The sequence below is a fragment of the Cylas formicarius genome, unplaced genomic scaffold (assembly GCF_029955315.1).
Source record: "Cylas formicarius isolate icCylForm1 unplaced genomic scaffold, icCylForm1.1 PGA_scaffold_7__23_contigs__length_41026272, whole genome shotgun sequence".
In the NCBI taxonomy this organism is placed as follows: Eukaryota; Metazoa; Arthropoda; class Insecta; order Coleoptera; family Brentidae; genus Cylas; species Cylas formicarius.
In genome coordinates this window covers 12,844,379-12,859,759 of record NW_026844352.1, presented here as the reverse complement: position 1 = coordinate 12,859,759, position 15,381 = coordinate 12,844,379, and the positions used below count along the sequence as shown (strand labels likewise).

At 32.8% G+C, this 15,381-nt stretch overlaps 1 protein-coding gene across 5 annotated transcripts in view; it reads left to right on the top strand.

The window, feature by feature from the left end:
- LOC132705747 (protein kinase C and casein kinase substrate in neurons protein 1) overlaps positions 1-15,381 on the top strand; it is a 39,779-nt gene that overhangs the window by 14,009 nt on the left and 10,389 nt on the right. For 3 of the 5 annotated variants that reach the window (XM_060676613.1, XM_060676610.1, XM_060676614.1), the window contains 4 exons: positions 5,856-6,053; positions 14,677-14,857; positions 14,911-15,099; positions 15,170-15,181. In XM_060676613.1, coding sequence (XP_060532596.1) covers positions 5,872-6,053; positions 14,677-14,857; positions 14,911-15,099; positions 15,170-15,181 — 564 coding nt within the window. In that variant the 5' untranslated portion in view covers positions 5,856-5,871. Of the gene's footprint in view, positions 1-1,359; positions 1,458-5,855; positions 6,054-14,676; positions 14,858-14,910; positions 15,100-15,169; positions 15,182-15,381 lie in introns of those variants that run through there. The other 2 variants (XM_060676611.1, XM_060676612.1) reach the window with 2 other exon arrangements.

Below are 15,381 nucleotides of genomic sequence, written 5' to 3'. Positions count from 1 at the left end.
CGTCCAAGCACTTAGGCCACCAGATGGGCCCGTTGTACCCCCAGGCCGCTCTAGAGGGCGTCCAGAATGCCGCCGCTCCTATAGAAGGTCAGCAACTCCTTTAGCCCAATACCGTGCACTGAGTCCGGATCGATCAGGGCCGTTCCGAAGACTCCCAATCTTGCCCATGTCAAGGCAGGGCACTCGGTGAGCAGATGATACGGGGTCTCCTCCCCTTCCATGCACCACCTACACTCCGGGTCGTCTCCAATGCCTAGCAAGCAAAGATGCCTCCTAAGCCTGCAATGTCCTGTGTAGGCCCCTGTTAGTGCTTTACACTCCCTTCTGGTCAGTCTAAGCAGCTCCCTGGTCCGAGGAAGGGCGGGCCCATCCATCATAAGCCTCGCCTGCCTCATTCCCGGAGCAACTCTCCAGCCCCCCGCGGCCCGGTCTCTCGCCCAGGCTTCGAGAGCCCCCCGCCTCACACACGGGGCGATCCCCAAGCGGGGCTCTGGCCCTATATGCCTATGCGAGGAGCCCTCCCTGGAACACCGTGTCTTTATCAAATGTAATATTTACAAACTACTTGCTGCTATATATACCGAAAAATGAAAATAAAACCTTAATTAATGTTGTTGTGATAATTTAAGTTTAATAATGGAGAATATTTAAATCTAATTGATCGTTAAGCAATACATTTGAATGTCTCATTTTGTTAATCTCCATGGCTTCCAATAAATTTAATTTTCTACTTTTTGTGGCTGTATGTAAAATATCAAAATAGTCATAAAAAATGTCGTGCTTATTTATTTTGTAGAATTATAACTGTTTAGTCTAGACCGATAAATAATTCGAGTCAAAAATAAACAATCCATAACAAATAACACCCAACCCGAAATATGGAAGAGTCTCGACCACTTAAAGCTAAGGGCGCCGACATATATTAGTATGGGCCAAAGAATGCCCAAAGTGCAAGTAACTAGGTGGTAAATATTCCTAATGATGGAACTCTGGACGATGCGATTAAAGATAAAAATGTACAGGGAAGAAAAGCTACGACGATGCTAAATAGTGTCCTTTAGAATAAAAAAATAACAAAAAACAGCAAAGTCTATATTCGGTTGTAATGTGTACATAGTACCCAAGTAAAAAAAAAAGTTGAATAGCTTGTTTTCTTGAAAACATTTGTTTACTTTTATCTTCCACTACTGTTGCGCACGTTGTTTCCTCCAATAAAAAGTTGACTGATTTGGAACATGGTCTCGGCATAATAAATTTTCGTTATTTACATTCCGATAAACAATCGGGAGGCTTTGCACGTTTAAATCCGACGCTAAAATTCTATTTTTACATACTTGCGATGATATATGGTTTGGCAGAAAACGGTAAGCGAAGTACCAGTGTTAGTCGTTAACGAAGAACTTTTTTTGTTGTTTTTGGCGTTCTGGAGTGATGGTTTTCTTCCCTTTCTGTCGTTTGTAAGTGCATTAAAGTCATCATCACCATCATCATTAGTTTGTATTATTTTGCTAGTTTTCCTCATTCGAAGGTTGTAGGAAACTTTCGAAACACATCGATAAATAAAAACTGTGATTGCGCGGCAGGCAAATTGTTTTTGCAACTCTAGTCAAGTTCAGAACATTGGGCATTCAGCAATACTGAAAATGCCCGTCAAAAAGGCAAGAATTTTATTTTAACGCAAAAAAAAATGGCACAAATAATTATGTGGGACGTAAGTAGGCTTTAAAAATTAATTAGAGGCAAATTCATGGCCAACTAATCTTTAGCATTTAGCGCCCGGCCATTTTCGAAAAAAATGTAAGCCGGAAATGGTTCTAATAAGCTAAGTATATCAAAAATTAGGTTTAAAGTACAGAATGAGTCAACGATACATTATCTCATTTGTTTCAAAAGTATAGAGGATGGATCAAAAAACCGCGATGAATAAAACATGTATTTTTTAATAGAACACCCTATTTTAAAATTTTGTTTTAAATTCGTCATTTTTTAATTAATAATAATGTATACCTAAACTTAATAGTTTTTTCATTATTTTAATTTTTCTTGTTTTCACACTTGCAAGAAAAACAGGTAGCTTACTAATATTTGATATTAGCGTTATTCGAAAATGACTTAAAAGATCCAACGGAATTTGAATTAGATGCTACGGTATGTTTAAAAGAAACGAAAATATTTTAAATTGAAAAATCAAGATTTTCTTAGATGGCACACCGTATATATTATTATTTTTTCTGAAAGATCTTAATACGAATACTTTGCGATTTATTTTAACTTTTCCCATGTTTACCCTTCTTTCTGTTTAAGACTATTGCTATAACATTAGTTGGCCACGACAAAATGACATTGGCAATTTTTACCTGACAGCTGAGTAACCAAATTTATAAAATTTATTGCGTTGTCGATAAATAAAAAATAATACTAAATTTGGATTTCCCTAAAGCTGAATTAATTGAAAGAAGAATTGAAATATTGGAAAACTTAAAATAAATCGCAAAGTATTAAAAATTGGTATATGATACTTAATAACAATTGTACTTTTTTATAAGATTTTCAGAAAAAATAGTAATATGTATGGTGTGGCATTTAAGAAAATCGAGATCTTTCAGTTTAAAATTATCCAAATATATTCATTTATTTTGAACACCCTGTAGCAATTAATTTAATTGAAAATAATGACGCTATCGGAATAAATAAAATATTGGAAACACGGTTAGGTTTACCTGTGTATTATTATTAATAAAAGAGTTGAACAATTTTAAAAAGAATTCAAAACAAAATTTCAAAAATTTTAAAAAATGTATGTTTTATTCTTCATACTTTTTTGAGCCACACTGTATACTTTAAAATAATTTAGAATGTTTAGAATTTTTGTATTTGACATTTTCTCATAACTTTTGAAACCAATCAGATAATGAACTCTTATCGTTGAACCAATCTGTACTTCTTACTGCATTAAAAAAATCAACTCAGCATGCTGAAGAAAAAAGTAGAAGGTAGTTGATTAGATAGTATAGTATTAGATACCTTTATTTTATATGAGACATTATACAAAAATTAAATTTAAAAAAAGTAGTCAAAATTCCACATTTGCTGCTCTTTTCGGGTGACATGCTGAATTGCTTTTCACCAGTTATCTGGTGTCACTTACTCAATGAATAAAACAGTAGCTTAAGGTATTTTATTTCAAATGGCGTGTTGTGTCTTTAGAAATGCTTTCATTTGCTGCCTCCATATAAGTTATGTAGGATTCAGTTGGCAATGACATGTTTTTCTGCTATATCTTCCATGGCATATTTGTATATCTAATAGTTCCTTCTTTATCAAATTATCGTGGTTAACCAGTAGATAATTTCTTGTTGTATCCAAAATGAAGGTGGACTCTTCTGTATGCTTCTTGAATTATAGCCTGCGTTATCCGAAACTGAATCAAGAAGACTATATTTTAACATTTCACCAAAATAGCCTCTCCCGTAATAATTTAGAAACGGTAGATTTTCCAATTCAAATGTGGGGTGTTTCGAAGCAAATGCGGAAAACGTAAGGGGGTGATTCCTTGTTTAGAGTAAAGGGTAGTTTTTTATATAAACGTTAGTTCAAAAGGTTCGCGCTTATTACTATTATAATAACACAAATGGTTGAGAGGATCGAGAGGAACTAAATTTAAGGAAAAATTTATGCAATGATATAAAAAAATATTTTTTAAATTGTATGTTTTATTCAGAACCTTTTTTGTTTCCTGCATTTGTTAAAATAATTCCCAATTAGTTTGAATATAAAATCGGACTAATTTAATCAAAAAATTATTATTTATTCATTTAATTGTTCAATAATAATAGTTTTAATTCAATAATGAGTAATTGCACTAATGCACCAATTTTATGTACGGCCGTGCAAATGGAAATTCTTTGGAATCATAAGAGCAGATATTTTCGACGAAATTTGTCTATTTCTCTGATAAAAGACTCTGCAAACGCTCGGACCTTGTACAACCTTTGATCCTTTAGCAAATTTGAACAGACATCGTTCTTTGCATTTGGGTCCACCTACTTGTTTTGCCAAATGTCTTTGGTTTCTTCGAAAGCTGCCATTATGTGATGAGAAATCACAGCAAAAACTATGGTCTCGTCGAAAATTTCTGTTCTTTGATTTAAAATTTGATGATTTCAACTTGAAACTTTATGCTTTAGCTCAGGGTACATTCATTGAGTAAAACCTGTTTGTGTTTGGTTACAGCTATATTTCATTAGAACTTCAAACAGCTTTCTACAAAGAGATCATAATAAAAGAAATAAAGCAGACATATGCATAAATATAGAGATATTTTAAGAGTTAAAATTAAAATTAAAAAAGTTTTATGAGAAATTGAAAAAATATTAATGTAGTTGACAAGTTGAGCCCTTTCCTTCTAATTTCGATTCTGAATTTTAGCATCTGAGTCTGAGTCATCGCGTCCAATAACATAAGATTTGAGATGTAGCTTCGAGATGTGGGCGATTTTTTTTAACAATTGTTAATTGAAATACAAAAGTGTTTACAAGATGAACACTGACTATCAACGAAGTTGTTTTGTTGTGTTATTGTCACCAACAAATCATTAATTCATAAAATCGCGATAGCCGTGGAAGCATTAATTGTTTACAATAAAAAGCAATTTTTTCTTCTAGTAATACATCAAATAATGGAGATTTATGTAAATTTCCTTTATAAAATTTGCCTTATTGTATTTTTATAAATTAAATAAAATATTCTCGCATAATGGAAGGGCAATACGGTTGAGAGGGGAAACATACTTTATATTAATACAATATTTGAAAAAGCTGTACAAAAATTTCAGACCCACAGTATTAAAAGAACACCTTATATTAATCCCTGAAAAAACTGTAGAAGTTCAATTCACAAGTCAATACATAAGTTCTTCAGTCGGGTTAAGTGTCAAAAGAGACCAAAATTATATAACTAAAAATTCGTATACAACATTCTTAGGATTAGAACTTGACTGTCAATTAAGGTTGTCCTATCCAATAGACTGTGTATAAAAAAAACTTACTAGCTCTTATGTTGCTATTTTAACATTGAAATCTTCCTTAATTTCCTTTTTTTTAACGTATACGCAGTAATCTCAAATCATAAGGAATATCATTAGTTGAGGAAGAGCAGTAGACTCGGACCAAATCTTTGTTCAACAAAAAAATGATAAAAGCATAATTCGACTAATTTACAACTTAAAACCAAAAGAATCTTGCAGAGATGTTGTTAGAATTAATGTTTTTTTAACTCTCACATATATTTATTTGCTTAAACTATTAATTTACATACATAAAAATAAAGACAATCTTCAAACAAGATCTGGTATTCATTCTTACTTGAAAAGAAATGAAAATAACTGCCAGTAAAAAAATTTAATAACTAATGCTATAAAAAATCATCTTTTCATTCCGGACAAACATACTATAATATGCTTTCAGCTGAAACTAAGGAAATTGACAAAATATTTAAAATCTTTACAAATGTTTTTTATAATCTATCTGAATATGAAAATTATATGAATAATAGATACAAATTTAAAAAAAAAAGTTTCTCTTCCATGACACATTTGACTCTTTTTTTGTTGGTCTAGTCTACACCGGTATTTTTTGTTATTTGCCCAAGCGTCTTCGCAACTGAAAAAGAGTTGCAAATTTATTACCAAAAACCGATTTGGATCTTTGAACCTATGACAGCTAACAGCTTTTTATTGGTAAAAGGCATTTGAATGATTATGATTATTCGCTGACGATTTTGTTTTCCATTTTGTAAGCTGCAATACGATATAGTACTCGAAATTCTAACATTCGCATTCTCAATTTGTGTTCTAGGTGTGGCAGCCTCAAAATGTCACATCACAGCGACGATAACATGCTGATAGCCACTAGCGATTCGTTTTGGGAACCGGGCAACTACAAAAAGACCACCAAACGAATCGAAGACGGTTATAAGCTATGTTCGGATTTAGTGACGTTAGTCAGCGAACGAGCTGAAATAGAGAAAAATTACGCCAAGGCCCTGAAAGTCTGGTAAGTTTTTCTCTTTAATTTTGCCAAGCATTGTCGGCTTTTGTATTTTTGCTAATGGAATGGAAAAGAAATCGTTTTTAACGTAAAGTGACCAATGGTGTCAAACGAAGGTGGAGTGGAAAGTTTCCGGCCTGACCAAGAGATGGCGCCACCAGCTTTACTTTTTCTCGCGGCCCTACAGTACCACTCTTACCGAGCTTGTATGTACATTTTCAGGCTAAACACTACGTTATTTTGCATTTGAGACCACATTGCGCGAGACGCTCCCGTTGTTTTCGTGACAATGGAAAAATTGGAAAAACGTGGTGTCATCAAATACTTTTTTTGGAAAGGTTGCAAAAGGTGCAAATTAAACGATCTTATTTGGCGAAGAAAAAAATTTTTCTCATTACGATAACGCATCAGCGCATTCGTCCATTGTTGCCATGTCCAAAATCCACGAATTGAAGTTTGAATTGATGCCGCAACCTTCCTACTCACCAGACTTAGCATCCAGCGGCTATTACCTTTTTCTTAACCTGAAAAAATGGCTTGGCGGTAAAAGATTTAAAAGCAACGAAAAAGTTATCGAAGCTGTAAATCAGTATTTTGAGGAGCTTAACGAATCTACGTTTACGAGAAATGTATCAGTTATGTTGAAAAATAAAACAAAAACATTTTTTAAAAACATCGTTTTCTTTGGTCAGGCCGGAAACTTTCCATACCACCCTCGCATCGTCGGTAAAAATTGATGCGCCGCATGCGGTATTGGTATTTTCGTGGAGAAGGGAATGTTTTTCCTCGCATGCCTCTACATTTCACCCCCTAACCTGCACTTTGCGCCATTTTCACTGATTTTCCCACACTTAGCTCGATTTTCCATTTCATTTGGGCATATTTTGAGAAAATACGGCCATCAAAATGCCACCTTTCAAACTTATTGAGGATCTGTCAGCGGCCATGTTGGCTGTTGAATACCTCAAAATCATTAGTTAAAAACCAAGTTTTAAATCTGAATGGATCTTCTCAAAATATTTCTCCGCTACGAGCGTAGTCGATTCAAAATCTTCTGTTTTCTTGAAAAATTTTAGCAGTTTTTTTAATAAAATTGAGCATCATGTCGATTTAACGCTTTATATTAAAGGATTTAAAATAATAGGTGCTGTGGATGGTGCTTATACATTTATTTATAAATGGGTCCATAACTTCAAGTTATTGTCATTGACATTAGAATATTTCGTTTTTTCTTTATCAGGGGTTGGAAATTGCAGTGCAGACGGCTTTCATAACAGTGATCTTGTTGACAGCCTAAGCCTTAGATTCTTCAGAAGTCTTCTTTCAGCACCTCTTTTACCTTCAAACTTTTTTTCTATTATGAGATGTAGAAGGGCAAATTTTTCGGGATGTCGCATAATATGGCCGATCTCGTCTTGATTGTTGTGCTAACTTTGTGGATGGTCAGCGAACAAATGGCAGTGGTTATTTATAGTCATGAACTTTGAGCTCCTGGGTGAGTTGTATCCTCTAGAGGTGGCGGCCCAAGTCCAAATTCTTGTGCATAGCAAGGAATAGACTGACTCGAGTTTTATTATATACTTTCACCCTTCGAACATGATTGATAATAACGCCCTCCGACGAATGCGCCAAAAACCAATTTGATATGACTGTTTTTTTATATTAAGAAGTCAACTTTCCTTTTCTGAATATTTTCCAAATCCCGTCAAGTCAAATCGAAGTCATAGACATTTTAATCAAGAAAATATCAAAATGGCTTGGTCGCGTTATGAGTTGAAAACGCAAGTTTTTCAAAATATCCAGAAAACCTAGACAAAACATTTCTCCATATAAAAAAAAAAGTGAAAAGTAAAAACGGTCAAACTCGTGGCCGCGGAGTCAGTGTTTATAGTAAAGTGTGTTTTAATTAGTAATTAGTTATGTGACGAAATGACTCTTTAGTTTTGTTCAGTTCATTATTTGAACATATAGCGAAGTAATTTAATTTGGTGTATGATTCGAACATACCACCAATGCGTTCCATTGTAACCTAATATTCACCATCTGATAAGAAATGCGATAACATACTTATAACGGTATTTGTCCAATTAGATGAGGTCATGCTTACGCATTCCGATTTCTCTCCGTAGCTATCCCAACACAATATTGTTTAGTATATGAGCAAAGGATCTATTAAACTGGCGGAAAAGCAGAATTATGATGATAATAATAATCTTTATTGTCTAACAGATTTAACATCCATTTGCAACTCAATTTTATCCTTGCATCTATATAACTACATGCTTTTCAATAATCTAATAGTAAAACCCATAATGCACTTTATTCATTGTAACTATCATTTATTTATAATTAGTGTGGTGAACTATGAGCGACTACGACAGAAATCATCACAAAAGTTGTTAAATCATTTTATCATTTGATAGAGAGGATCTTTGATCAAAAAATCGTCTTTTTAAGTTACTAGGTGAAATAGATGCAGAAACTGAACTGAAAGGTACCTCCCAGGATTTAGCAGTGAAGGAACCTTAAACATGCACAACGCCCAAGCTCATGGCATAATCTAAGCAACCTCCGTTTAGAAAGACAGCCGGCCTTAGAGATGTGGATGTCTGTGTTTACTGCATTTATTTGCCTTTTGTTGTCCATAGCTTTAGCACTGAATTCTGTATGATGCTTCGAATCTTAAAAAACCCATGGCGTTTGATGCACTTATTAGGCTTGCGTAAGATGTCACATTAAAACCTCAGTTTCATTAAATACAGTCGAGAGTTAGGCGCGAAAAGAAAATTTTTCGACATATAAAAAGCTGTTATTAAAATTGCAGTCGCTTAGCCAGAAAGTAGAGGCGAATTAGGGAAGTATGCATGAGGAATACCTAAGTAGAATCGAATTGAACGTGATAATACTAGACGATCCCTCATAATGTTGGTTATATATTTTATCGTACCTAGAGAACTAGTCCGATAAACTACGTCAACCGATTGTATATATTACATTTATTACGTAGACATATATATTTTTGAAAAGCATGTCATCATATATATATATATATATATATATATATATATATATATATATATATATATATATATATATATATATATATATATATATATATATATATATATTATATATATATATATATATATATATATACATATTATATATATATATATATATATATATATATATATATATATATATATATATATATATATATATATATATATATATATATATATATATATATATATATATATATATATATATATATATATATATATATATATATATATATATATATATATATTTATATATATATATATATATATATATATATATATATATATATAATGTATTTTTAATTTATACTTTAGTAAATATTAATGGAAATGGAAATTTTGGCATCTGGTCTCGAAAATAATTTTATTTAAAAAAAATATTGCAAATATTTCGAAAACCTCGTGGTACCACTATGAAACATCATACTTTTTATGGAACTTCAGGATTTCTCCTGTGTCGGTTTTTGTTAACTCGAACTAGCTAACGTTTCGCCAATCATCCTGTTGACTTCTTCAGAGTTTGACTGAAACGATGTCAATGTGTGGAAGTTTAATTAAAAAACGATATCATCTTCAGGCAAATTTTATTACCTTTCATAATTTTAACATATAAGCAGCAAGCACAAATTGATTCTTTTTGTGTATCACGTCAGTATCTCTAAACGACCGTGTATATTAACTAAATATATCTAGCTAAAATTTACATAAAACGCTTAATTATAGCAGATAGGTATAGAATACTAATAAACAAAAATACTTAGAGGAATGCAATTAATAAAAAAATTCAATAAAACGTGCTATTCAAAATAACGGCGTGCCCGTATCTGCAAAAATATTTTGCTCCGATTAGGACCAGAAGCCTAAACTAGACTTATAAAAAAAACAAAAATATTTATGCTAATTGAATTAAAATAAATAGGTGCGATTTCATTGTCAAGATAAGATAATAAATAATCTTCCGTCTGATGACATGCTTTTCAAAAATATATATATGTCTATGTAATGTAATGTAATGTATAATCGGCCGACCTAATTTATCGGAATAGTTCTCTAGATACGGCTTAGGAAGCCGCGAAAACTTCAAATTCATCTTACGTTAAAATGTATTACCAATATTATGAGGGATCATCTAGTATTATCACGTTCTTAGGTATTCCTCATACGTATACTCTCTAATTCGCCTCTACTTTCTGGCTAAGCCACTACTGCAATTTTAATAACAGTTTTTTATATATCGAAAAACTTTTCGTTCCTAACTCGCGACTGTATTTAATGAAACTGAGGTTTTAAAGTGACGTCTTACGCAAGCCGAATAAGTGCAGTATTTTAGAGAAGAGAGTACCAAAATATCATAATCGTAAGGATTGTTGTGGTTCCAATCACTTTCCCAGATTTCAAACAAACAAACGCCATTGGTTTTTTAAGATTCGAAGCACCATTAGTAGCTTGCTTTATAGAATTCAGTGCCACATCTCTAAGGCCGGTTGTCTTTCTAAACGGAGGTTGCTTAGATTATGACATGAGCTTGGGCGTTGTGCATTTTTAAGGTTCCTTCACTGATAAATCCTGGGAGGTACCTTTCCATTAGGGGAGCGTCCTGAGTTGAGCTAACTGAATTGTCACGTACCTTCAAGGAAGCCCTTACAGTCTTTGACCTATTTCACCTAGTAACTTAAAACGACGATTTTTTGATCAAAGATCCTCTCTATCAGAAGATAAAATGATTTCACAACTTTTGTAATGATTTCTGTCGTAGTTGCTCACAGTTCACCACACTAATTATAAATAAATTTTTGTTACAGTGAATATAGTGCATTATGTGTTTTACTATTAGCCTATTGGAGATCAGCCTTTACTAATGGCTAACACGTGGTTCTCTATTTGTAGCAAGGAGTCTTGTGTTCCTCTGTTGTTAGAGGTTAATGGCAAATTGATGTATATATTTAACTGCCTTGTGTGTTTTTTTCTGATTTTATGATGGAGTGTTTCCCTTTTACATTTTAGAGTTCTAAGGAAGCCTGAATACTTGCGCGAAAGCTTGACTTAACATTAAAAAGCTACTATTTTTTGTTGGACATTTTTGATAGTAAGCAGAAAATATACACTGTGGGTCAAAAATTAGATGTGGATACCAAGTTCTTTTTTTAAATTTAATACCATTTTTTAAAAGAATTTAAGAAATAAGAAGAATACAGAAATTTTGAAAGGAACAGTAAAAATCAGTAAAACTGTTAAATAGCTATTACATTTCTGTCAGTAAAAAAAATGAATATGGCGCATCTAAATAAAAACCAGAGAATTTAATTTTTTTTCTTGAATATGGAGACAACGAGAACTCAAGAAGAAGTTGGTAATTTGTGTAATGCAAAAGATCCAGAAAGACCCATTACAAGATGCACAGTGAGTAAACAGTAAGATCTACGACCAGGTGGTGCAATAACTAATGAGAACAAAAAAGTAAACATTTTATTAGAAGTTGAGGATAATCCTCATCATTTATCCTCGGAAGTAGTTTCAAATAATGATGTAGTAATAAGGAATAATAGTGATTATTACATTTGTACAGGAGCTGAGCGAAGATGATCCCCGCCGTAGACTACAGATTTGTGAAACTGTGTGTCATTTTTTCGTCTTCAGATACTGTTTAGTGATGATAAACAAAATTGTAGCTATTGAAGTACAAATAATATTCGATGGATGGGAGAAAATCGAACACAACATCCACAAAAAATAAATGTTTGGGCAGGGATTTTGAATAACAAAATTGTTGGTCGTTATTTCTTCGATCAAAATTTTACCGGAGCCCCATATTTATAATTTCTTGAAAATTACTTCAGATAGACAGATTTGGTTTAAACAGGATGGTTTGGGCAGTGGATTGGCAGAAGGGGATCAATAAAATGGCCTGCAAGATCTCCAAATATTACTGCACTAGATTTTTTTGCTCTGGAATATTCAAAATCGAAAGTGTATAACGAAAAAAACACAATTTAGAATGTTTTAACATTTAAAATTAGATACGAAATAAGGCAAATTAATGAAAATATCTGAGTTATGATTTAGAAGGGTTTTTAAACCGATTAACGTATTGCCAAGAAGTTAATGGTGGTTATTTTCAACACTTAATAAAATAATTTCTTTGACAAGCACTGTTTCTATAAATTTTCTGTCACTTTTACTCATTGTGGATCTTCTAATGGGTATATCTGGATATTTTGTGTTTAATTAATTAGAAACTGCTTCTAATGTTCTCGTTGTTTCCACATCCAATAAAAATTAACATTTCAGTTTTCTGCGTTTCATTTAGATGCGCCATATTCACTTTCTTTACTTTCAGAAATGTAATTTATGACGATACTGGTACTAACTACTTACCTGCTCATTTCAAAATTAAATTTCTGTTTTTTATTCTTTTGCTCATAGTACAAAGGTGGATCTATTAAACATTCGGTCGGCACGTGCCTAAAGTATCGTTTATAAAACTTATTACATCATATACTATTAAATAGTTCAGCATTTTAGATGCAAATTGATATTTGACAAATATCCGGTATTAATTAATAATATGCTACGATATTGAGAAAAACAGCTGTCAAAAAGTAAAAATAAAGCGTTGAAGAAAATTAGACATTATTGGAATTGGCGTTGTAATATAAAATTGTTGTTAACGAGGTTAGTAAAATATTCGTATTGGAGTTTAGTAAGGCACAGTATTTAAATCAAAAATGAAACCGGTTAAGAATTAAAAGTCTCGTATACATATATAGAGCGTAGCGGGTTCAACGTTCTGTTTTGCGATTTATTGATGTAGACGTCAGTTTGGATCATAATTGAATATCAGAAATTAAAACATTAAGTTTAACATTCAAGTTAAAAATAATTAAGGTGTTTTAAAAATGAAAACGTGCTTAAAAGGCCATATGTCATAGAAGAAGAAGACTATTATGGTTGAAAAGAGTGGTTTTACTTTTGGAAAAAAAACAAGCGTTTTGTTGTTGAAACAAAAACGTTCGAAATTTGAAATGATTTTGTTAATGCCCAATCAGTTAAGGACCACATTATTTTGGTCTTAATATAAATATTTCATTTGAAGTAAACGAGTTTCAACGTATTCCAAAGAAACATATAAATTTAATTCTTATCAAAAATTAAGAAAAGGAACAATTGATTAAATAGTATTTCAGAAGGGTGTAGGTAATAAAACCCCAAAGGGACTACGGAGTGACCCCAATGACCCCACTAGGAATCGTATTTAAAAAATTAAAAATCAGGCATTATGTGCATAGTTTTGGTTAGTTACCTAACCGATAGAACTCAGTTTGTGGTTGTGAACGGTGAAAAGTCGCACGTCTGGAGTCTCGCACAGCTACCTCAATCGTAGATGACTTAAAAGTACTATGTACCGTAAAATTCGCAGACTTTTTTTAAATCTTGATATATACAGAGGAAAAAAGAACCGACTACTATTGACTTAAAATTAAACAACATAAAACTTAAGTGAGTTACTCAAGTTAACATTTGAAACACATGTAGAAAATATTGTAAAGAAGGGCTTGAGAAATTTCCTTTTTGTATTACGTAACACCAAAGGCTTTGGCAACCACAAATTAGTCTCATTCTAATTTATAATAGCAGCATCAGATCTATCTTGGAATACTCATCCCCTGTGTGGAATCCGATCTATCGCAAGTATGTCGATCGGATAAAGAGTGTGCAAAAAAAGCTTGTTAGAAACCGTAATTTTAGATATAAAAGAGACAGACACTATTTTACAGCGAAGATACGGATTTATTCAACTTTACCTTCAATTTGTTTAAAAGATACTTATACAAAATTTTGTAATATTTTTTTAATTACCATAAAATAATAAATAAATAGTTAGGTTTTAATTAAACATATAAAAAATATATTATATTATAATAAATATATGATTCAAAAATATCAACGTTATAATCAAATCACCGACGGTCCGATGAATCAAGTAGTCAAGATCCCACTATTTCTCCTTTTCTTTAATAACATGCTGGACTGCTTTTCCCCAGTTCTTTGCTGTTGCTTCTTCGATGGCTTGATCAAACAGCATTTTAAGGTTTTCTTTGATTTTGAATGTCGTGTTTTACGTTGTTACAATTCCTTTCGTCCTTGTGCGTCGTCCGTTTCCCTGCTATATCTTCCACGGCGTATTTCATAAAACGATGTTTGCGTAAATTTGCTTCTTTATCAAATTATTTTTAGATTTTTTTTTTGGGTAAGGAGTCGATAATTTCTTGTTTTTTCCAAGTTGTAGTTGGAGCCTTCTCTATGCGTTATCTCTAACTACTGCTGAATCAGCCGGAAGATATTTTATCATCCCCAACACGCAGCTTCATAGTTTTCCAGTAATACTGCTTTCCGGTTATACTTTTTAAAGTTTATTAATTATTAAAGAAATACTGTCAGGCTGACCAAGTTCCATTTAAAAAAATAACTTGTCTTTAATTACATCTTTGAGGTGCTAACAACATTTACCCATACACTATAAAATACTTAAAGTGCAAAATTTTACTAATAATGCCGTTGTTTTGCAGGTCTAAAAAGTGGAACGATCTAATCGAGAAGGGTCCCGAGTATGGCACCACGGAAGCGGCGTGGAAGGGAGTGCTGGTGGAGGCCGACAGGCGGTACGATTTACATTCTAAAGTCAGGGACTGTTTAGCGAACGACGTCACGAATAAAATTAAGCAATGGCAAAAAGACACTTATCACAAGGTAAGCTAACGATAATTCGTAATTTACTTTGTCGCTAATGTTGACCCCCGCAGTCGATGATGAATATAAAAGAGAAGAAAGATATGGACGATAATTTTAAGAAGGCGCAAAAGCCGTGGGCAAAATTGTTGCAAAAGGTGGAGAAAACGCGCACCGACTACCATACGTCCTGCAAAACGGAAAGATCGGCCGCCAATCAGGAGAGGAACGCTGCTGGCGACAGCTCCTTCTCCGCTGATCAGGTATGTGATATTTACAAAAAGTATCATTCACTTAACACTACGATTATTTTGTACTCGTTCGCATTCATAGAAGACGCAAATGGTAAGCTTTCCTTATATTTTCATCTTTGTTACTAATTTTCATGTTTAATATGTTCTGTTACTCTTCACTGCACGTAAATTTTCTTTCTTTTTTGGTCTGAGACATAATCATAGTACCTGCCTACACATAAAAGGTTGTTTCTTACCAGTTTCAAACCGTTCTTGTGCGCCTGTCAAATTTGAGAGAAATGCAGTCAACTT